This window comes from Naegleria fowleri, assembly GCF_008403515.1.
Source record: "Naegleria fowleri strain ATCC 30894 chromosome Unknown tig13, whole genome shotgun sequence".
NCBI classification, from domain to species: Eukaryota; Heterolobosea; class Eutetramitea; order Acrasida; family Naegleriidae; genus Naegleria; species Naegleria fowleri.
In genome coordinates this window covers 479,133-500,753 of record NW_025407945.1, presented here as the reverse complement: position 1 = coordinate 500,753, position 21,621 = coordinate 479,133, and the positions used below count along the sequence as shown (strand labels likewise).

The window sequence follows — 21,621 nt, the reverse complement described above, 5'->3', positions numbered from 1 at the left end:
CAGACACAAAGTAAAAATTGATTCTCTTTCAAACCACCACCACACGAGATGAACATTTCAGAAGCCATCCTTGCCTATCTCAATGAGAACAAACACACATGCGATGCTGAAACCATGGTGAATAATATTCATTCCATGGTGTTGCAATGGCAACAAGAACAGCAACTATTAGCGAATAATTATTGTGTTTCTGCCCATAGCACTGAGGAGGTTGCAACTACCACGACCCATCCAACCCTTCATTCCAACCACAACCACAACCACAACACTCAAATGCTCATACAATCCATTCGACCATCATCCACACTCACTAGCCCAGCAACCAATCCATCCATGTTCCTCGCAGCAGATTCCTCCTCCTTGTTGATGATGAATCGAGTGAGCCATCAACCAACACCTCCCCTGACATTCCACAATCATCAACCAATCACCACGAATAGCCAATCATCTTCTGCTTACAACAGTATTCCAGCATCATCGAATGGTTCATCCTCCAATCATGGTGGTCACTTGACGACACCACAAACCTGTAATAGCAATGGTCGTAAGGAAGGCCCAACCGCAGGAATGAACCTTCAGCATCCTCAATCAACCCTTAAATCTTCAAATGTTGTAAAGCCTTCTAATGGCAGCACCACGAATAGCTCCTCCTCCTCCTCCATGACCACCCCACTCATTCGCATGATGGAAAATACAGATCACTGTACCTTCTCAACATTGAATACTCCAGAAGGAAAGGATTCCAACAACACCATCTCAAGTCAAGAAGAGATTACCTTGTTCATCAAACCAGCCCGAAAGACTGCCAAGTATTTTCTCATGTACATTCCTCCCAAATTGTACTGTAGCCCTTACAAGTATGATCTCATGTTGCGTGTTCCAAGTCCTATCAATGACTCGAATGACTTTATATTTACTCTTCGTGATGCAGAGACTGGAGAGAAGATTTCAAAGAACAATAAGGGCGTTGAAGCCTACTGTATTGAAAGAACAAAGACTCAAAGAAAGAATTACCTTAAACCTGGATTCTCGAATGCTACCTTCCGTTTGAATTTTTCTGTTTGTAGCTTCCATAATGGAAGAAAGCCATTCATTCTAACCATTCATCTCCGAAGCAAGTCCTTGATGCATAATGTTATGAATACTGGAGGCGAGATGGACGGCGATCAATTATTATTAAAGAGTGATCCATTCTCGATCTTTGCAAGAAAAGCAGGCACTAAGGGACAACCAACCGACGATGATTGGGGTGTTGCTGCTCCTCAACAACAACAACAACAAGGAGGAGACTCGTATGGTGCTCATCAAGGCTCAAGTAGTGGTGAAGAGGAAGAAGTCAAGACGCCACCCAAAAAGAAGAAATCCTCTTCAAAGAGAAAGAGAACTATAGATGTCGCTACTTCAAGCTCGAATGATCAACAAACCAGCATGGCGACATCATCCAAAAAGACCAAGTCTTCATCTAAGATGGATATGTCGATCCCTACTAGCGAGGCAAGCCATGCAAGTAGCAGTAGCGCCAGTAGAAGCAGTGGTAGCTCATACTCGAATGATCGTGTGAATCAACTTCGAGATCAACAAAGCAATCAATCATTGGTCAATTTTAATAATCAACAACTAGCCACAGAGAATATTGCAACAGAGTTCGACCAACTCTCTGAACCACAACAGCGTCCAACACAACAAGAAGCACAGAGCAACACTTCCTTTACCAATTTGTTTGAAACTGATCAATGGTCTCAGTTCTTTGAAAACAGTACTCTCTCACCTGATATTGCCCCATTCTTGGAAGAAGAGATTGTCACATGCCAAAATCAACCTCAACCACAATCAGCCATCTATCAGCAGTTTGGAGGAGATTCAACGACAATACAAGATCAACAGCCAGCTGTAGACCTAACCATGGTTCTGTATCAGGAGTTGTTGAAGCAATTTAACAGAAATTCCCAGTTGCCTTCATTCATTTCTCAACCAAAGCCAGAATTGAATCAAAAAGTTTGGTCTCAACAAATCCAACAGCCTCAATATCAACAGCAGACGTTGCAGAACACAACAACTGTTGATCCTCTTGATTTGAGCAGATTGCTGAGAAATAACATCTCTGTACAAGCGGCACAGAACACAAACAACAACAATTTGTTGTTGTCCATTGATGAGTCTTTGTACACAAAGCTATTTGGAAGCAATTACAATCCAAATAATTACTTTTTTAACAATTAAATATACCTGTAAATAATAAGCTGTTTTAAGGAAGTTATTTTGGTTCGAGGCCTCGTTTATTCGGTAGTATCCCTTTCTACAAGTTCAGCTTTTTCTCTAGCAGTTCCACCTCGTTTGTTGATAGCGATATTGTCTTCACCATCCTCATCCTCATCCTCAACAACATAATTCTTCTTTACGTTTTTCAACTCATAATTGTCATCGTCTCCCAAATCGACATACGTGTTAGTGTTTCTTCCAATTGCTGCTTCTCTATAACCCTTTTGAGATGTTGTCACTGATCGGTATTGCAAGTACAGGTAGATGGAAAGGAAGGCAAGTGCAGGAATACAAATGATGGCAAGCAATCCAAAAGCAATGGACAAGTTTGAATACGTTTCCGCTCTTTCTGCTAAATAAGCATATGGAATGAAGGAATAAGAAGAACATCCTGTCGATAATTCAAAATTACCAGTCATAACAATGGCATAAGGTTGAGGGCCTTTGGTAACGGCATTACCTCTCACAACAACATTATATAGACCTGCTGGATCTGATTTGTCCAATTCAACTTGTTCCACATTATTCAATTGATCTGGTTCATCTCTTGTTTGTTTCACTGATGATTTACCACCATTTCCGAATAGTTTATCACCTTTTGGTGTGATCACAACCAAATCCAAATCATTAATAAGATGAATCTTGGCAGCAGGTGAGCTTGGAGGATCAGTCCAAACCACTGTGACCTTTAAAGGGTTATCACCTTGAGATTTGACATTTAAACAGTATTGATGAGTTTGGCCAGTGCTCAATTGTAAGTCTGCTCTATTTGGAACATACAGACCCATGCTCTTATCCATAACGTTGCTCAAATCAATGTGACCAAAACCTTGCATGTATGTACTTTGAAGTGAAAAAGTGTGACCTTCTTGATATTGAAGAGGCCAATATTGATGTTTTGAGAGAAGATGAACGTATCCAGTTAATGGCTTTGAAGAGTGAATCAAGGTAGCTTTTACAAGAGCAGCACTTGGATTAAATCCTTGGCTTGGATTCTTACTACCTGTGAGATAACCCTCCTGGTAGAATTGTCGTACTAAGGCAGCAGCTCCAGCGGCTAATGGAGCAGCCATACTTGTTCCTTCGTGATAAACCATCTGATCCTTAATATCTGTGAATGTTCCACACTTTTTAGATTCTGTAGTTCCAGAAGAAAGGGAAGATAGAATTTTCTCGCCAACAGTGACCACTATTGAGCGATACATTCAATTATTTCACAAAGCATGATTGTTGAGAAAGACAAATGCCATAATGTTTACAATTCAAGTACCGTTAGTCATGATGGTCATTCATTGAAAATAACTTACCATCTGGCTTAATTCGGCCGTCAAGAGTAGGACCTCTTGCAGTAAAAACTGCAAGATTTTCCTGGCTGTAGTATTCTGGATGTTGTTGCATTTCAAGGCCAATACATTGTGGGCAACATCTGAATCCAATGGTTAAAAATGGAGAATAGTCTTGAACACCACAACAATCAGTGGAAACTGTCTTGCAAGTGGTGGCACAACAATCACTTTCAGATTGGAAATTCTTTGCTTTTTCACACTTATCTGCATCATAGAGATCGCTTGCCTTGAGACAAAACTTTTGATAAAGTTCAATTCTAAGTCTATCAATAATTAATTGAGTGGAGGTAATATTAAGACTTTGTTGGAAACTTTGAAGTGTACTCAAAGAGGCACCAATCGATAAAGTATTTTTTGCTTCTGCTTCACTGGTCAGAGAGGCATATCCAAAAACACCACCACTATTACCTGCAGCAAACACAGGAAGGAAATCCTTCTTTTCCCAAGCAAATTGGTCAATTTCTCTCGAGTTTGTAGAATAACCAAAACCAAAGTCTTTGAAAAATCCTGTTCCCCAAGAACTACTCACAACCTTTGCTCCATTTTGATAGAAATATGGAAAATAAGAAGAATAAAGATCCAAAGGTAAATAAACAACACCAAACTTCTTTGGACATTTCTTTCCATCCTTCATGTCACACTCGCAAAGTGTATCAGGAGGGCAAGAACATCCTTCATCGGTGTCACATCCAGCTAAATGCAAGTTATTAGCTTTCTCATCACGAATAAGATAACTTACCATCGAGGAATGCAAGCTTAGCATCCTTAGCAAGTGCGTCATGATCTTTCAAATCTGCAGGTTTTGCACTTGGATGGATGCTTCCAGCAGCAATACCAGCTTTACAATGGTGAATTCGTTTCAATAATTCAATTTGAATGATATTGGATTGCAATACTTACTGACATGTGTTCCGTGGCCCATTGGAGAATCAACAGCATCCATATAAGTCCAAAATGATGCAAATTTTCTGTGATTGGCATTTTGTACAGAGTCACGTAAATTTCTTTGGAAAGGAGGATTGGATTTTTCATCATAGAAAAAGCAATGATAATAATCGACACCTGTATCACCAACTCCAATCACTTGTCCAGAACCTGTAAGTCCCATACTCCAAATTGGCTTGTCAGTTGGCTTCTTATAACTCTGAACTAGAGCATTTGAATATTTGCCATGAATAATTGTTGGAGTCTTAATTTCTACCCAATGAACGAGACCATGCTCTTTTAGTTTCTCAGCTAATTTCAAAGCATGTTGATGTCCATTCACTCCAATAGCAATTTTTTCGTTCGATACAGCTTTAACGCTTACATGGTCATCCTCAGAATTTTCCTTAACAAGTTTCATTAGAGGAGAATTGACGTTGGCAATTTCATTCAATTCTAATTCTTCTTTTGATTCATGTTTTGCCATAGTAGCCATAATAACAAAGTGTACATCTTTTCCCTTATCGTTATTTGATAATAATTTTCTTGTGAGATATCTGAATGCATCATCATAGGGTAACTCTCCTCTCATGACACGATCAACCACAACCGTTTTATCCAAATGTACTTCCAAAACATCACGTGGTACCGATTTATGATCCTTCTCTACCAAACCAATCCAACAAACCTCCTCTCTGTTGTTGTTGCTACTCCACCAGCCATTATTCCTGTTATAACTACGACCTATCTCATTCAAATATTCCTTTAATCTGAACACATTCTTCTCGGAACCACTGATCATGAAAGTTCTCTGAGGAATGTAGTGTCCGAGACGAACTGTAAATTTTTTGACTTGTTCTTGGAGCCAAGGAAATTCGGAACAACCTTTTTGATTGTTATCAGAAGAAGAAGAAGCAATCATTTGTTCGTAAAAGTGTGGATGAAAGTGCAAGAAAAATGTCTGAATTGAAGAAGGAGAAGCATCCATGTCTTGCTCGGTGGTGGTGGTGGCCCTTGTTGCTTCTTTACTTGACATGTCCTCAATGTGTTGTTGTTCGTGATGAGAAGTGCTGGTGACAAATGGATTGGCAATCATCAATTGGAATAATCTGAAAAAGGAGGAAGTGATGCGATTCATTGGAGAAGATGAGGAGGAGGCTGAACTCATCTTGCTTGAAAAGTGATCATGAGTGGTTCGGGTATGAATCACATGTCCACTTCTGAGATGAATCGAGTTGTAGTGAAGGTCAATTTCTTGTTGTTTTTGAAGGGATAGTTTGTGTCCATTGTTTGTTGTTGTCAACAACAGTGATGATGGCATGAAATGTTGCATCAAAAGTGTCATCACGAGAAGAAGAGAGCATGTAGCGGCGAGCACTCCACTCACTACTACAATCAACGTTCTATTGGGATAACATTTAGTTTTGAATGCTTGAATCCGATCATCACCATCCACTGCTATGATTGTGGTGGCATGGTTTGTTTCAGACATTTTTTATTATTATTTCGAAAGTCACTTGTCGTCCTGTAAATGACTTGACAGGGGATGAACGTGTGTTTGTGAGGAAAATGTTTTTTTAGTTCATATGATGTACAATAAGGTTTCCAACACATTACACTATCGTGTTTGTAATGTGCGTCATAGACCATCAACCTGTACAACAGATTACAGTTGCTGATGATAAATGGACTGGTTATTGTATTTCCGCTTTTTGTTGTCATTATTGCTTGCGTGAACAGTGGATTCATTGTTGTAATTGTCAAACGTTCGCTTAGAGGAAGAACTACTATCAAAATTGTAGGAATTTGATGGACAAGAAGTCATTTGAGGATAGGCATATGTTGATGATTGTTGGATATTGTTTTCTGTTTGATTGTTCGTTGTATTATCACCTGCATGATTTACATAGTGGTTGATATTAGAATAAGGTTGGTTAGCGCAGATATTGGAGGATGAATTGTTGTGGCTGGTAGTCGATGAGGAGGGATAGTACCAAATGTTAGGTTTGTTGGAATACTCTCTATTTTCATGACGAGTTGAGTGTGAATAATTGGTATTCACATTCTCATTGTAGTTGGTGTTATTTGTTGCATTATTGTTACGGTTGTTACGAATATACTGTGAGTGTCGATGATAATAGTCGCTTGAGTTGTTTTTGTAATTATTTCTGAAGGACTTTGGTCCTCCTTCTCGAATTGTATATCTCTTGCTTCTATCGTCTTTGCTTTTCATACTTTCTTTTGGTAAATTTTCTTTGATCATTTCTTCCTGAAGCAAGCATGACGATTCTAAATCCTCAGATAAATCCAATTCCTCAATTCCATCCTCCACTACAAACCAAGATGTATTCAGAAATGAATTAATATTTGAAGTATTTTTGATAGAGTTTGTTTCACTTGTTGAAAAGTATTGAGGATATTTGGTTGGGTTTGATTCATGTTGTTTGTTCAATAATTGTAATTCATCTGTTGAAATGATCTTCTTGTCATTATAATTAATTAAATGATCCTCCGAATTTTCTCCACCACTTAAACTTGATGGAATTTTGCTCATTAAATTCCCAACCATGTTCATGGCCTTTTCTCCATGTACTGCAACGAACACCTTTGAATTTTGATTAAATTGTCTTGCCTTTTCTTTTTGAAGCCTCTCTTCCTTTAACCTTTCTCGTTTTTCTTGTTCAGTTTCAATACCAATCTCATACTTTTGTTTAGAACTTGTTTGTATTAAAACTTCAATAAACCAAAGCACCAATGATGATGTTTCTTGGCCTAAAATAGGCTCAACTTTTTGAACCATTTCCGATTGGCGTTTTCCATTGTTGATCAACACAAATAAATAATTCTGATCATGTCATGAATGCAAAATTCAATTAAAATTAAAACTCATCTTGTACTATATTTTCATCATCAATATTATGAAACATACTGGCAATAATTGTTTTAACTTTGTTTTTCGGGATTCATCAATTATATTCAAAGTATCGATCTTATCAACCAATAACCTTTTTACATGTTCTATTTGATAGTCATTCAATTTTACACAGTGTTGTTTCGAAGTGTCCATGATGTTGTCTGCCTTCTTTCATGAAAAGAAGCAGGTCGAGAATTTTTTAATTTTTTAATAGAAAACAAAAATGAATGCGAGATTATTGCAATATCTACACATTATTGAACTCAAAGGATAAGGTTGAGAATATTAGAAATCAAACGAAGAAATTGAAATTGGTTAAACAATAATTGAGATTTGTTGAAGAAGATTGAAGGTACGAAATTTTTGTTAAACACCATTTCAGCTTCATGGAGAATGTGAAAATGATGATTGGTGAGATAATTTTGGATGAACTCGACAGGATGAAGTTCAATTTTATGAAAAAACAATGCCTTCCGTTCACGTAAAAGTTCTCGAAGGTCATGATCTGATCGCAAAAGACGTCACTGGATCGAGTGATCCCTATGTCATTGTGAAACTTGGATCTACAACAAAGCGAACCAAAGTAAAGTAGGTAGTAGTCTCATCATCATTGTATGATTTAAGAATCCTAATTGAAATTCTTCTGATGTTTCATCATCATCACCATCATCGATCAATATACAATACCAATACGAATGAATATACATTTCAATTTCACCACCACCATCATGATCATTCACAATGTGTCTGCGTACATATATTATACGATAATGATCATGTTCACAATAATCATCATCATGATTAGAAAGCAAACACTTCATCCTGTTTGGAATGATGAAGCATTTGATCTCACGGTCACAGATCCCATGAAAGAAAGGATTGTCTTTGATGTGTACGATAAGGATCTCCTCACTCAGGACGACCTTCTCGGATATTGCTCTATTCCATTGAATTTACTTCAGAAAGGTGTTCCACAACGTTTTCGGTTGTCCTTGATGGGAGTTCCAAGAGGATGTCTTGTGGTTGAATTATTTACCAATGATTTTGGTCATCATGCAGGTGGTGGTGGTGGTGGTGGTGGTTCTAATGATAATGATCATTCTCATGTGTTTTATGATTTGCAAGGAAATGCCTATGTACTAAGTCTCGGAGAAGGAGGAGTCGACGTCTCAAAGAACATGTCCATGACCACCACCAGCAACACCATCAACAACAACAACAACAACAACACCACCACCACCATTACCAGCAACAACAACACCTCTTCCTCTCTCCTTTGTGATGACTTGAACCACTCCATTCCAGATGAATTACTTGGATTGATTTTATCCTTCTCCACCTTAAAAGATGCACTCGAATGGAGATTTGTCAGCAAGTTATGGCATCACTTGTTAAAGTTAAATGTCTTTTCGAGATTCATTTGGTATGATGAATTGGATTTGAATGGAACTCGAGTGTTAAATGAACATTTAATTCAAAATGATCAGAGTTCAGAGTTATTAATGAGAAGAGGACATGTGGCTCTTTCATTGGATGATACTTGTAAGATTTTAATATTTGGTGGATATGGAGGTGGACGTCATCACAATGATTTATTTGAAATTGATATTGACTCCAATGTTGTGACTTGTAGAGCTCGAGATCAAAATGATGATGAGCATGTCGATCGACAAGATATTATTATGGGAAGATCTTTTTGTCCAATTGTTAAGATTGGAATGAATCGATATTTCATTCATGGAGGTTATTGTAATTATACAAGTGATGAAAATCCAAATTTGAGTGATGCATGGATTCTTGACATTGATCGTGACACTCACAAATTCACAAAATTTAAACAACAAGGACAAGTACCACCAGCTCTGGAAAGTCATTCTCTTGTGTACTATAATAATCATGTCATTGCGTATGGTGGAAGTAGTGTGTTGAATGGAGATGATTTGGGACAGAAATATAGTGATGTCTATGCACTCAATGTAGAGACTGGACAGGTAAGTGTGAATGAAAAGTTTTGTGAAATTGTGACCAAATTTGTGAAATTGTTTCTGATATTGGGTGTGAAATTATCGCGATCCATTCTTTACCAATCTTGTCATTACAACATTATAGTGGAGTAAATTGAGAATGGATGAAAGTATTGAAAAGCATCCAGGAGCTCTCACAGGTCATTCCTGTCACATGATTGAAAATACCAATCAAATGATTCTCTATGGAGGATACAATCAAAGTGAAGAGACTAATAACCATATTTGGATTTTACACATTGTACTTCCAGTTGAGACTAGATTCTTTAAAGAATACAGTTATTGGGAACAAGTGACACTTTCTCCTCATAATACCTTCCTTCCTCACTCAACACTCTATCATCGTTCTGTGCTCGTTGACAATAACAAATTATTTGTCTATGGAGGATCAAGAAATTGGAATAATCAAGAATTGAGTAATCAATTTGTTGTTTTTGATTTGGAAAAGAAGATTTGGAAGAATCTTAAAGATGATAAGGAATACTTTTGTTGCAAAACAAATCGTGAGAGTGGAGAGCTATTGAGTGTGTATGGTCATACTTTCACCTATTTACCAAAGAGTAAGAGATTTGTTGTGACAGGAGGTTCAAGTTTTGAGTGTTCCGGTCATTACAAATCCCTTGCACAGTTTGTGGGAGTATTTCATAGATTGTAAAGATTCTTAATTAACATGTACATGATGGCAAAGATTCTTTATGTTCATTTGTGTGTTGAAAGAATGCATCGATGGTGCTACATTGTCATAAAGAAGAATCCTTATTTAGAAGGAGGATTCAAATTTTAACCCGTTGTAAACTCGAAAAAAAACGTTACAAAAAAACAGTTAACAACTTCCCGCCAATAGAAATTAGGACCGTTTCACATCTTGACGTCCCATAAATCTCTCGCTCTCTTGGGGAAAAGACTCGTCAACACAAAAAAATAACGCATTGTTCAATACACAGCATTGTTATAACAACCCGTCAAAATGGTCAAAAAGACAGACAAGAAGGAAGTGAAGGCTGATCACTGGAGCCAACGAAGAAGCAAGGAAGTTGATAGAACCAAACGTTCATGCAACGAACCAACCAAAATTGATGAGTCCAACATTATCAGCACTCCAAGACCAAGAAAGAACATTGATTACAAGGCCGTCCAATTGAAGGGAGAAATCAAGATGGTCAAGAGAAACACATCCAATACTTACGATAAGAGAAGCACGACCAAGATTGAAAAGAAGAAGCCAAAGAGGACAACTACCAAGAAGAAGGAAGAAAAGAAGGAAGAGAAGAAGACCGAGAACGAATAATTCTATCCGATAATTTTAAATTCTAACCTCATCATCACAACACATTGCGCGTTCTGCTTGGAAGTCGAGCAGATCAGCACGTATGTGTGTTTGTACTCTAAATTATTAACTTATTAAAATCTAGGTCTCATCAAATTTATTTCAAATATTCCAAAAATTATTTTCTGTTATCCTCTTCCAAATCTGCATCTTCCTTGGTTTCTTCTTCGTTCTGTTCGGATCCTTCTTCACTACCACTCGTCAATGTGGTATCTTCGAAATCTTCAGCCTGCTCTTCATCTTCTGTTGCTCTTGCTGCGTAACTCCAGTCACGAGTGAGTACTTTGATTCGGTCTCCATTGGCAATGAATCCAGGCACTTTTACTGTTATTCCAATGTCAAGAACAGCATTCTTTGTGACAGGAGAATGTCTATCGTTGGGAATACCACTCACAACATCATCAGTCTTTTCAACTGTTGCGATGAGTGTGGTAGGGAACATGATTTTGATGGCTGTGTTTGTCTCTTCATCAATGCCAATAATTATCTTTTTCAACGAGCCTCCTTTCATGATTTGTATCATCTCATTTGTGAAAATAGATTTTGGAGCAGTGTATTCAGTTCCATCTTTCATATCCTCAAAAACAAATCCCTTATTTGTCTCTGAAGAATAAGTGACGTCCTTTGTGGAGTATTCACACAAATCCAAACTTTCTCCTCCTCTACACTTTTTACTTATTTTCTTTCCAGTTAACAACTCTACAGTTTCGAACGTTACAATAGCATTAGAGCGAGCTCGTTTTGCAAAGACATAGCGTTCAACTTGGAGGTACTTGTTGGCTCCATCTTTGATAATATCTCCTTTGGAAATTTTGTTAACATCTGTTTTTACATTTCTTTTCATTGATGAACAATAAGTACTCAGCACTAGAGAAATAGTAGTGTTCGTTTTTGTTCGGAATGTAAGTGATGAACGAAAACCAGAATTTGAATTTGGCAAGCGACGAAGAAGGCTTGATGCAGCAAACATTTTTTTCAAAATCAATACAGAGGAATTAATTCATATTATTGCTAATTGTTTACTTGTACTTGTTCAATCCTTCATAGGAGTACCATTCAGGAGCCATTTGGGTAAGCAAATCGACGTATTGTTGCATAGCATCCTCCTTGCTCATTCCCTTGACCTTGTTCCAGGCATCCCATTTGGCACGAGCAACAAATTGAATGGCATATGGTTGTGAGCCTTTTACATCTCCTTCAGTGGCTTGCTTAAAGAAAGCGTAGAAGAGGAGTCTATCATCATCGGTTAATTCCTTGTTTGAATTCTATTGAATTTCGGATAATGATGAAGAGATCATGAATTTTGGCAATATACATGTTGAAATGTACGAGAAAAGATCATCGTATGATCAAAAAGAACATTGGTCGTGATGATGAAAAGGAAGGATCACAGAATAAAAGGCGGAGAGAATCAGAACAAACATTCAGAAACAAAAAATGTTACATGATGGTGAGCAATTATCATTAACAAAACACTTACAGCGTATTGATCTTTGGCCATACCCTCTTGGACGTACTTGACTGCCAAGTTGAATTTCTTCTCAAGCTCTGTAGACATTTTTTGAATGGTTTGTTTGACTTGTGAGATGCTGGTCCCTTTCTCCGTTTGAAAAAATGACTTCCCGAATAATTGATGAAAGCGATGAAAGAGGAAGAAAGTTTCGTACGAATGTTGCAGCATTTGCAGGAGATGGTGGTATTTCATTGATATTGAGTCCTTCTTCAAGTCCATCACTTACTACAAATGAAGAAGGAGTTATCATGCCACAAGAAGAGCCTTCTTCCTCACAGCAATTGATATCATCACTCCGATCTCAAAGATTAAGCGACACCTATCCTCTCAGATCTCAACTTGCAGTCCAGACAAAACCTGCAATCACAAGATTTTATCAGTCTATTATTTCTAATTTATTTATTGATCCAATTGTTACTTTCCTATTTCCGAGAGTTTTAGATAATCGATTTCAAAAATTGCCAATTATTAATTTATTCTTTAAGCCAACAACACAGGTCCAATTGTTGTGTGCTTGGACTTGTGATGATGGACATATTTGTAAACATACTCATGGTCATACAGGAAAGCATGAATGTATTTTTGGTCATGTTGAGGACAAACCTATTTTAAAATGTGGAAAGATTTGTGACTGTAGATTTTGTGAAGCTCCATGTGTATTAAAACCTAATCATTCGGGAACACATACATGTCATTTTAGACATGCTCTTAGGGACATACCAACAAACAGACGAGAACAGGAGGCGTTCAGAGATGAGAAAGCAATAGGTGGATATATGAGTGAATTGGCTTTTATTTCTAGCGAAGATATGAAGTATTCACACATTCCTACAACCTTGAATGATGAGGATGAACATTGGTGGAGCGAAAAATAATTAATTTTGAAGCTCCAAACAACAAACACTTCCTGTGATGGTCACATAGAATAACTTGTTGTTTGGAAGGGCCTTAATTTTAAGTGCTAATTCCTTTGTTTGATACCTTTGTTTTTCCAGTACTGAAATTGTATTAGGATTTTGAGACATGGTAGCAACGGGATACCTGATTTGCCAAATTATTAATTCATGATTCCTGTCAATGGTTGCAATAGTATTGGGATTAATAAATTGACAAGTTGCACAATTCAACGGATGCAGCTGAGAGGTTAAATTGTACAAGTACAATAATTTTCCTTCTTGTATAGTGAAAAACAGTAACCCATCATATCTATCTGTAATTGCAATTAAGCTATTGACAACACTAATACTGTTCACAAAGTTTCTGACGTTGGCTTGATCGATCAGTTTAAATCCATCGCTGGATACCTCAAATAGTCCTAATCGATCTCCATATCCTGCAACAAAGTACTGACTATTCAATTGGCTTAAACAATAGACCATGTTTGGTAATTCCATTGAGAAAACGTGGGAGCATGCATATTTGTTGTTTGATGTTGTCATTTTCAATAGATGTATGTTTCCTAAGGATGATCTTGTAGAGTCTGTATTCATAATAATTGGATTTACCTTTCTATGAATATACTTGGTTCCAACTAGAATATATTTGATTTTCTTATTAAGGTCTTCCTCATTTGTACTATGCCATTGCATGACTGAAAATATTTGCTCTGAATGGAAATGATGAATAGTCATCATTTCATTTGCTTCATTCATAATTTGAAGCTTGCAATAATTGCTACTAACAATAAGTAATAAATTTTCTTCTATAGCCACGACTCTCTGATAATCGCCTGGTGCGATTTCTGTAACGCTTGGTTGAAAGCTTTCTGGTTCTACAATAATTATTTTGATCTTGTTGTCTCCTGTCAAGCAAAGAAGAGAGCTTTCAAAACCTAGATTAAAGTTCTGCATTGAAAGTATTTGTTCGTTGATAATCAGATTAGAAACATTAAACTCATGTGGCGAGAGAGTAATGAAATAGCTGAGGTTGGAAGTTGCAATCAATGAATTATTGTCATACGACTTGTGTAACTGGACAGGATAGTTGCCTAGCTTATACTTTCTGGTTAAATGAGTTGCATCAAAGCACAAGAGATTTCCATCCCTCAATCCGATGAGTAGCATGTCATTTACCATGAGTATGGATTCTGTAATATTTGTGTCAATGCAATATTCATTAATATCCAATGTATTAGTGATCACGACATGAGAGGATGAAATGGAATAGACTAGACCTGAATAGGTTGCAACAATTAATTCACCATCTCGATAGGCATATATACATGAAATGTCATTGTCCACTGCTAAAGTAAACTTTTCATCAATTTTTCCATCTTCAGAAACTATATATCCAGTGACTTTGTTTTCAAAGCTTTGGTAAATCATGTTGTTGTAACTGGTTGCTAAACTTTTTGATGAAGTGACAGTGCACAAGAGATGAGTCATTTCATGATTCATAATTCTCGTTTCCTTTGGAGTAATTTGAAGAATGAAACAATCAAATATTGTAGATGCATACAGAGTAGAATCATTCAAATTGAAAGCATGTTGTGTTGAATAGTCTTCTATTGAGTCTTCTTGAACTTTAAGCACTTTGCTCTGATTGAAGAAACTCAAAATAATGTATTTGTCAGAGCCGTTATTGATAGTAAATAATTTGTCTAATCCTTCATATGATTCATCAGTAAGACTCGATGTACGGCAAGATATACCCTTCTTCACGCTAGTTAACGAATTTGGTAACGCAAGAATATATTCGTCATCTCTCTTTTCAAAATCAACGACATGAGAAATGGTAGAGAGCAATTTGATAGGATTGTTTGATTCACCGTTTTCCAGGGGTAAATAGTAAACATTGCTTGCACTACTGTATCCAATCATAAAATTGTTGCTTGATGGAGCACAGAGATGATCTACGTGGGAATTTTCAAAGCAAAGTGAAGGCTCTTGATCATCTATACTGATATAGATATCTCCATATTCAGTACAAATATAACATGAATTTCTCTTTAAATAAAGATCTGATATTAGCCGACCCTTAGTATTAAGAACAATTTCCTTTTCTACTTTGATGCTATTCAGATAGAGTAAAGCAGAGTCCTCTGTGACAGCAATTACACTTTCGTTGTTGATGTGATGGAGAGAAATCACTTGTTTTTGCATTTTTGATTTCTTTGAGGATACCAAGTCATAATTTGAATTAAAGTCTAATCTATATAAATAACCACTGTTCAAGTACAAATAAATTATATTATTTGAAGAACAGCTTGACATGTGTACTCCATTAAATTCGAATGAAACCACACCCAAAGTTTCAGTATTAACAAATCTTATTTCATTCTGTAAATACATTACCACTATGGTGTTGTCATTTAAGCTTAACAGTTTGACGGGTGGATGGCTGTTAGAGCTATCAGATCGAGTATTACTGAGTTCCTTCCAAGTGGAGCATATGATAGATCCATCTTCTTGAAGAGTCAGTGTAGTGATTAATATTGTTCCGTCCAAGCAGAGTACAAAAATAGTATTTTTTGAAAGGATAAAGTCAATGATTTGCTTTCCACCACTCTCAAAAGCACAACACTTGGACAAATGCTTTTCTTCTTCATACAGCAAAAAGCATTCAAAAGAATATTCTTTTGCGATCAAAGCATAAATATCTTCATTTCGTTCCAAGAGTACAATCTTAACGATGCTCGATGATTGAATTTCCGGGATGATTGATCCAGCCCTTTCAAGAGATTCTGATGATAAATGGGTGTCCATTTTTTTGATGATTCCTAATTCATCATCTCAACACAGTTTCATGTTCAATAATCATAATCCGTGAACCATCGGAAGGTTGAGTCTTTCGATCAGATTATTATGATGAACAATAAGAGTGTGGTTTATGGAAATCTACGGTCCATCAAAGAGAGACTCCAATCAAAAATCTCTCTCGGAATCCCTTTTGTTAAAAAAGCACAAAAAATGAAAGCAGTGAGAAATTGCCTTCGAGGCTTCAAGGCTTGTAGTCATCAGTCATCAATGAACATTTTCCTGTCCCGACAGCAAGGCAACAATTATTTCATGATGCTTAAGGAGAATCCAACTAAATTTGCTGTAAATAATGTAGATATATCGAACAACAATCAAAGATTCATCCATTCAAATTTTGTTTTATTAAAAGAAAGAATGTTTGACAATGATCTTGAGCAACAAATCTATGAAAGAGAAAAGGAAGCATTAATGAGAGGCCGTATCAGTGAAAGCGGGGAGAATGAAACAGACGCTCAGGAACCAGAAAACGGAATGACCAACTTTGTGGTAGTATCATCACTGTTTCTTTGTGTATGGTATGGGATCAAGTACTTGTACAACCAATATAAAACATCCATACGAGAAAATGAAAACTTTGATTGGTTGATGAGTGGAAGCTTGAATACCAACACATTATCAGAAGCAGATGAGACAAACATTGCCTCTTTACTTTCTGACATCAAGACATTGGTCAAAGAACATCAATATATAGACGAATTCTATAGTTCTGTAAGTAATAGATAGTGATATCATCATTGCTAAGCCTTGTTGTTGTAAAGAATTTCATCAAAAATATTTTCAAGCTAGCCTTATCCAAAAATAATAATCTCTCTGAACCAGCCCTTGAAATAATGTCCATAATTTTTCGAAAAGGCTCATCTCCTCGATTGGCAGAGTTATTTTATAAGATATCTATTCAGAATAAGGATTTTAATATTATTCGGATGGTAATTGACAATATTAGCTCTTTTCAGAGCTCCTCCTCCCACATTAGTTTTGAAGAACTTTCAAATTTGGCAAATATGTCTTCAAGAGATGCTTCTCAACGTATTCAACAATTTGAATCCATGGATATGCGACAAACCAGAGCTATTGTATTACGCGAGAAACGCTCCCTCTCTCTACTCTCTCATTTCTTCTCCAACAAACATTTATTGAAGCATTTTCTAGAGGATGACGCTTATCGAAATGATCTTATTAATTTATTCAACAAAGGAAATGATTTGGAAAGATTTATTGCTTTGATTTGCATGAATGGGATTGTAATGTCTTGCCTGACGACGAGTAACATGAGGTCTTTAAATGAAACCCATCCACATCTTATTAATGCCATGAATCAATCAGCAATGAAGGTCAAGGATCAGATATATAAGAATCACATCTCTATATTGACAAGACATATCGAAAACATGAACGAGAATACAATGGTTTTAAGCCTTAAATCACCCAATTCCACTAATTTACTAGGGTCGGCTATTGTAAGCTTTATTTGTCATCTACACATGAAATATCAAGTAAGGCTACCCGTTCATAGATCTCTATGGAGAGCATCAGTTTTATTTACCTACTGCATTTATCATTCAACCTACCAAAAATCACTCTCCAACTTTTTATCTGACAGAATTCACAATAAGAATGCCTCATTACCTTTAACTGAGTACAATAAGAATTGGAACGAAGCAGAATACAAAATCATATTTTTGAATGGAATTCTATGGATTATTACGAACAGTATTGTTAGGAACTGGTTTGCTTTTGTACCACTATTGCTTTTTTAAGTTGGAGAGTTGTTGTTATAATGACGACAAAAGAGCAATCATTCTTGCCTAGTGATTAATTGGACCTTCATTGTGTTTGAATCAATAATACCATATTGAATAGAGAGGAATAATTCAATATTCTCTAGTAAATGGATCTTTTTTCGCATTTATTGATCATTTATTGATTCAAACATACCCTTTCCGCAAAAAGAGCCATTTTGGGAATCCAAACAAACAAAAAAATAAGCAACTGTACGATGGCTGCAAACCTTCACGAGTTAGGTAGGTGTAATAATTCTTTCCGATGAAAATGTTTTCATGTGTTGTATATATAATTTCAATCATTATAATTATTGGTTCTTCTTGCATTGATCGAATTCAAATCAATAGAAGAGAAATTATTTGGGAAAATCCCTCAAACTCCAGTTCCCTCGGTTTTGGATTCACTGAATGATGAAAAAAAGAAGAAAATTGCCGAGTTTCGATCCAGAATAACAAACCAATGGAAAGAAGATGAACTTCTTCATGAACATGATAAGAAGGAGAATGGAAATTACTTCTTATCTGACTTGACTCTCTTCAGATTCTTGTCTGGATACCAATGGAATATTGATGAGGTGGAGCCTGTTTTAAAGGGAGCTTGTGAATGGCGAAAAAAGTTTGAGCCATGGAATGTTCATATTGACGATGTGAAAGCAGTTGCACAGCAAGGTGCGATTTTCCATGTTGTATGTTTTGTTTTAATGTTTTAATCAATGCAATAATTGATCGATGTTTTTAATGTTATTTTAGGGTTTTGATAAAGCTGGACATCCATTGATTTATGTTAAGCTTGGCCTGGATAAATTGGAAAATAACGAAGAAAACAAATTATTGAAATTTAAATTCTTTGTGTGGCTCTATGAGTTAGCGATTAGGAGAATGCCTGAAAATATTTATCAAACATCCTGGATTGTGGATTTGACAGATGCATCATTAAGCGTACATCTCATTAAATCCATGAAGGACATGTTCCTTGAGTTAGTAAGTGGTGCATGAATTTATGATGATGAGATTTGATCAATAACCTGTCGTGATAGGGAACTTATTATGTTGAAAGAATGGCTGCAATTGTTGTTGTGAATGTTCCATGGAGTTTAAAGTTCTTATGGGGAGTTGTGAAAATGTTTTTGACTCAACAAACGATTGACAAGTACAACATTCAAGGTTCATTGAAAGAAAAAAGAAATGAATGCCTTACTTACACAAAAGATTTCCAACGACGTGCTCATATCTGAATACACTGGAGCTTATGAGTACAAGTTTGATTTTGAGAAGATTAGAGAGTACGATAACCTTAGACTTGGAAAGAATTAATGCTTGCCACCACCATCCTTGCCAATGATTTCATCAACATTTTTGAAATAAAAATGAAAAGAGTTCGTCGACCAACTGCCAAATCTCATCCCGTAAACACTTTCAATGAACACCAAACACTCAATTCCGATCGTGATGCCGAAGAACCTCATCACGATGACATTCACAAGACAAATGATGATCACGAATATGAAGGTGACAGCGATGAAGAGCGTGGTGAACCATCACCTTTGCCAAAAAAAAACAAAAGTTTCTTCATTCCGAAAAAACACCCAATCCGAACCCAATATCCAATCCATTCACTGTGAAACTACAGTAGACACATACTCTCAGTCGGATGATGAAAGACTTGATAGTGAATTCACCACCAGTGATCATCATTCGAATAGTACTACTACTACCAATACCAATACTATTTCAACGAATACTACCAGCAATGCGCATCATTTAAAACAAATCTATCAACAAGCACTTGTACATTTCAAAGAAGAATGTTTGGATACAATACCTCAAACAAGAACTAAGCCTTATCAGTCACTTATCGAAAAGATTGACTCATGTATTCATCGATCCAAAGGAATGGTCATTTATGTTTTTGGAAAATCTGGAACTGGAAAGAGTTTCACGATCAAAAAGTTAATTCATGACATTCAACAAGACTCTCAGAAAATGAAACATTTATATTCAACCATTCCCATCATTGATTGTATCGCAGAAGAAGTGAATTCTCTTCAAAGATTATGTAATCAATTACATGAACATTTTAACAAGAGAGATTCATTATCGACAAGAAACAAAAAATCTGTAAAAGCCTCCAATTTATTCTCCAACTCCACTAACAACAACAACTCCAAGAAGAAGAAGAACAAACTTCGTCTCATCATTCTCGATTCAGCAGATCAACTTTTAAAAAATCAAAAGGTGAAGGAACACATTCAAAAGTGGTCTCAACAATCCTCTTGTATTTTCATTCTTGTCACTTGTACACAAATTTTGAGTCATGATGATGATTTAATTCTTTTCACACCAATACCCTCTGAAGAATTACAAGTGATCTTACAATCAAAATTGAAATTTCTCTTACAAAGAACCACACCTCCCACCATCGATTCAAATTTAATTTCAATCATTTCTAAACATTTTGATGAATTTGACTTACGACATGTCTTGAAACTCATTCAAATCGTTCTCACCACATGTATGGAACAATTGAGACCATGTGTGGATATGGCAGTGTTTTTTCAGACTGCTGCCCAACAAGTATCCAAATCGAATCCAGTCACTCTGATTAGTCAATTGACACTTCCTCAACAGAGATTATTGGAGATTTTAACACGAAAAGAAGGAATTGTTCGAAATGAACAAGAATATAGAAGAACTATACAACAAGAATATCAGAGAAAAAGAAGAAGGCAACAACAAGTCTTGTGTTCATCCTCTTCCTCCTCCTCTTCCAATCCAATCATCATTTCGAACACTACTTCTACTACTAACATTACTGGTGCTGCTACTACTACTATTACTACGAACACTTTTACTACTACTACTTTTACTACGAACACTTTTACTACTAACACTTTTACTACTACTACATGTTTACCACCACCACCATCACCACCACTCTCATCCTCTTCTTCTGAGAGTGAAGAAGTGGTCATGAATTATCCTCAAGATTTATTAGTCTTTCATGAAACAGTGTCATTGGATCATGTGGTTCGAATCTATCAAGACTATATGAAAGATTTTACCAATGAAAGGATTACCTTTCAAGAAGTGAAAGAAATGTGTCGAGTGTTGGATGATTTGAAATTGGTGAAATGTGGTGTGATGAACAACATGGAACAACAACATGTTGAGGAGGATCCAAGGTTATGGTCTCAATGTTTAGTGAGTGCTGTACACCATCACCATCACCATCACCGACAAGAACACTCTTCAAGTTCACAACAACAACCACCACAGAAGGATCATCTTGTCATTGAAACAGTCACTGTCTTAGTTTCTTATGAAACTGTTCAGGAAGGAATTGCAAATAGAAGGGAAAGAATGGCACGAGAGGTCTAGACCACCTCATCATCATCATGATGGGAGGTTTTCATGAATATTATGAATGAATGGTGGTGGTACGAGCACGAGGATCATGAATTCCATCATGAGCGCGCCATTAATTACACTTTCCCCGCTTTCGATTGGCGCAAAATTTTGCATTCCTAAAAAAAAATCGAATGCCATCGTTATCATCATCAATATTGCCGTCGCATAAAAGCCATGATGATCTTGATTTTCGAAATCAACCCAAGAATTCTTCTTCGCTCTCTCCACAATCGAAAGATTATCCCAAATATATTCCTCCGATGATGATTAATAACCCTTTTATCAATAATGATGACCATGAAAACTTTCCTCCACTGTCTTTGGATGATATCAGCAGTGGTGCAAGTCCGAACCATAGTGATATCTT

The 21,621-nt window shown here is 36.5% G+C and overlaps 12 protein-coding genes across 12 annotated transcripts; 7 read left to right on the top strand and 5 right to left on the bottom strand.

The window, feature by feature from the left end:
• Positions 1-48: 48 nt before the first annotated feature.
• Positions 49-2,220, top strand: FDP41_012324 (uncharacterized protein; the record flags this gene model as incomplete). Its single annotated transcript, XM_044702831.1, has 1 exon — positions 49-2,220. The coding sequence occupies one exon, from the start codon at positions 49-51 to the stop codon at positions 2,218-2,220; it is 2,172 nt and encodes a 723-aa protein (XP_044566380.1).
• A 56-nt stretch (positions 2,221-2,276) lies between these two features.
• On the bottom strand, positions 2,277-6,021 carry FDP41_012323 (uncharacterized protein; the record flags this gene model as incomplete). The annotated part of the gene is made up of 4 exons (XM_044702830.1): positions 2,277-3,448; positions 3,567-4,298; positions 4,345-4,443; positions 4,506-6,021. The coding sequence occupies 4 exons, from the start codon at positions 6,019-6,021 to the stop codon at positions 2,277-2,279; spliced, it is 3,519 nt and encodes a 1,172-aa protein (XP_044566379.1).
• A 174-nt stretch (positions 6,022-6,195) lies between these two features.
• On the bottom strand, positions 6,196-7,596 carry FDP41_012322 (uncharacterized protein; the record flags this gene model as incomplete). The annotated part of the gene is made up of 2 exons (XM_044702829.1): positions 6,196-7,374; positions 7,459-7,596. 2 exons carry the CDS (start codon positions 7,594-7,596, stop codon positions 6,196-6,198), a joined length of 1,317 nt encoding a protein of 438 aa, XP_044566378.1.
• Positions 7,597-7,909: 313 nt separating this feature from the next.
• FDP41_012321 (uncharacterized protein) lies at positions 7,910-10,122 on the top strand (the record flags this gene model as incomplete). The annotated part of the gene is made up of 3 exons (XM_044702828.1): positions 7,910-8,031; positions 8,249-9,434; positions 9,553-10,122. The coding sequence occupies 3 exons, from the start codon at positions 7,910-7,912 to the stop codon at positions 10,120-10,122; spliced, it is 1,878 nt and encodes a 625-aa protein (XP_044566377.1).
• A 312-nt stretch (positions 10,123-10,434) lies between these two features.
• Positions 10,435-10,755, top strand: FDP41_012320 (uncharacterized protein; the record flags this gene model as incomplete). Its single annotated transcript, XM_044702827.1, has 1 exon — positions 10,435-10,755. One exon carries the CDS (start codon positions 10,435-10,437, stop codon positions 10,753-10,755), a length of 321 nt encoding a protein of 106 aa, XP_044566376.1.
• A 157-nt stretch (positions 10,756-10,912) lies between these two features.
• Positions 10,913-11,764, bottom strand: FDP41_012319 (uncharacterized protein; the record flags this gene model as incomplete). Its single annotated transcript, XM_044702825.1, has 1 exon — positions 10,913-11,764. The coding sequence occupies one exon, from the start codon at positions 11,762-11,764 to the stop codon at positions 10,913-10,915; it is 852 nt and encodes a 283-aa protein (XP_044566375.1).
• Positions 11,765-11,813: 49 nt separating this feature from the next.
• Positions 11,814-12,352, bottom strand: FDP41_012318 (uncharacterized protein; the record flags this gene model as incomplete). Its single annotated transcript, XM_044702824.1, has 2 exons — positions 11,814-12,059; positions 12,275-12,352. 2 exons carry the CDS (start codon positions 12,350-12,352, stop codon positions 11,814-11,816), a joined length of 324 nt encoding a protein of 107 aa, XP_044566374.1.
• A 56-nt stretch (positions 12,353-12,408) lies between these two features.
• On the top strand, positions 12,409-13,075 carry FDP41_012317 (uncharacterized protein; the record flags this gene model as incomplete). The annotated part of the gene is made up of 2 exons (XM_044702823.1): positions 12,409-12,940; positions 13,008-13,075. 2 exons carry the CDS (start codon positions 12,409-12,411, stop codon positions 13,073-13,075), a joined length of 600 nt encoding a protein of 199 aa, XP_044566373.1.
• A 107-nt stretch (positions 13,076-13,182) lies between these two features.
• On the bottom strand, positions 13,183-16,011 carry FDP41_012316 (uncharacterized protein; the record flags this gene model as incomplete). The annotated part of the gene is made up of 1 exon (XM_044702822.1): positions 13,183-16,011. One exon carries the CDS (start codon positions 16,009-16,011, stop codon positions 13,183-13,185), a length of 2,829 nt encoding a protein of 942 aa, XP_044566372.1.
• A 204-nt stretch (positions 16,012-16,215) lies between these two features.
• FDP41_012315 (uncharacterized protein) lies at positions 16,216-17,822 on the top strand (the record flags this gene model as incomplete). The annotated part of the gene is made up of 2 exons (XM_044702821.1): positions 16,216-16,773; positions 16,824-17,822. 2 exons carry the CDS (start codon positions 16,216-16,218, stop codon positions 17,820-17,822), a joined length of 1,557 nt encoding a protein of 518 aa, XP_044566371.1.
• A 239-nt stretch (positions 17,823-18,061) lies between these two features.
• FDP41_012314 (uncharacterized protein) lies at positions 18,062-19,081 on the top strand (the record flags this gene model as incomplete). The annotated part of the gene is made up of 4 exons (XM_044702820.1): positions 18,062-18,086; positions 18,195-18,532; positions 18,597-18,827; positions 18,884-19,081. The coding sequence occupies 4 exons, from the start codon at positions 18,062-18,064 to the stop codon at positions 19,079-19,081; spliced, it is 792 nt and encodes a 263-aa protein (XP_044566370.1).
• Positions 19,082-19,213: 132 nt separating this feature from the next.
• Positions 19,214-21,224, top strand: FDP41_012313 (uncharacterized protein; the record flags this gene model as incomplete). Its single annotated transcript, XM_044702819.1, has 2 exons — positions 19,214-19,376; positions 19,477-21,224. The coding sequence occupies 2 exons, from the start codon at positions 19,214-19,216 to the stop codon at positions 21,222-21,224; spliced, it is 1,911 nt and encodes a 636-aa protein (XP_044566369.1).
• Between the last annotated feature and the right edge of the window lie 397 nt (positions 21,225-21,621).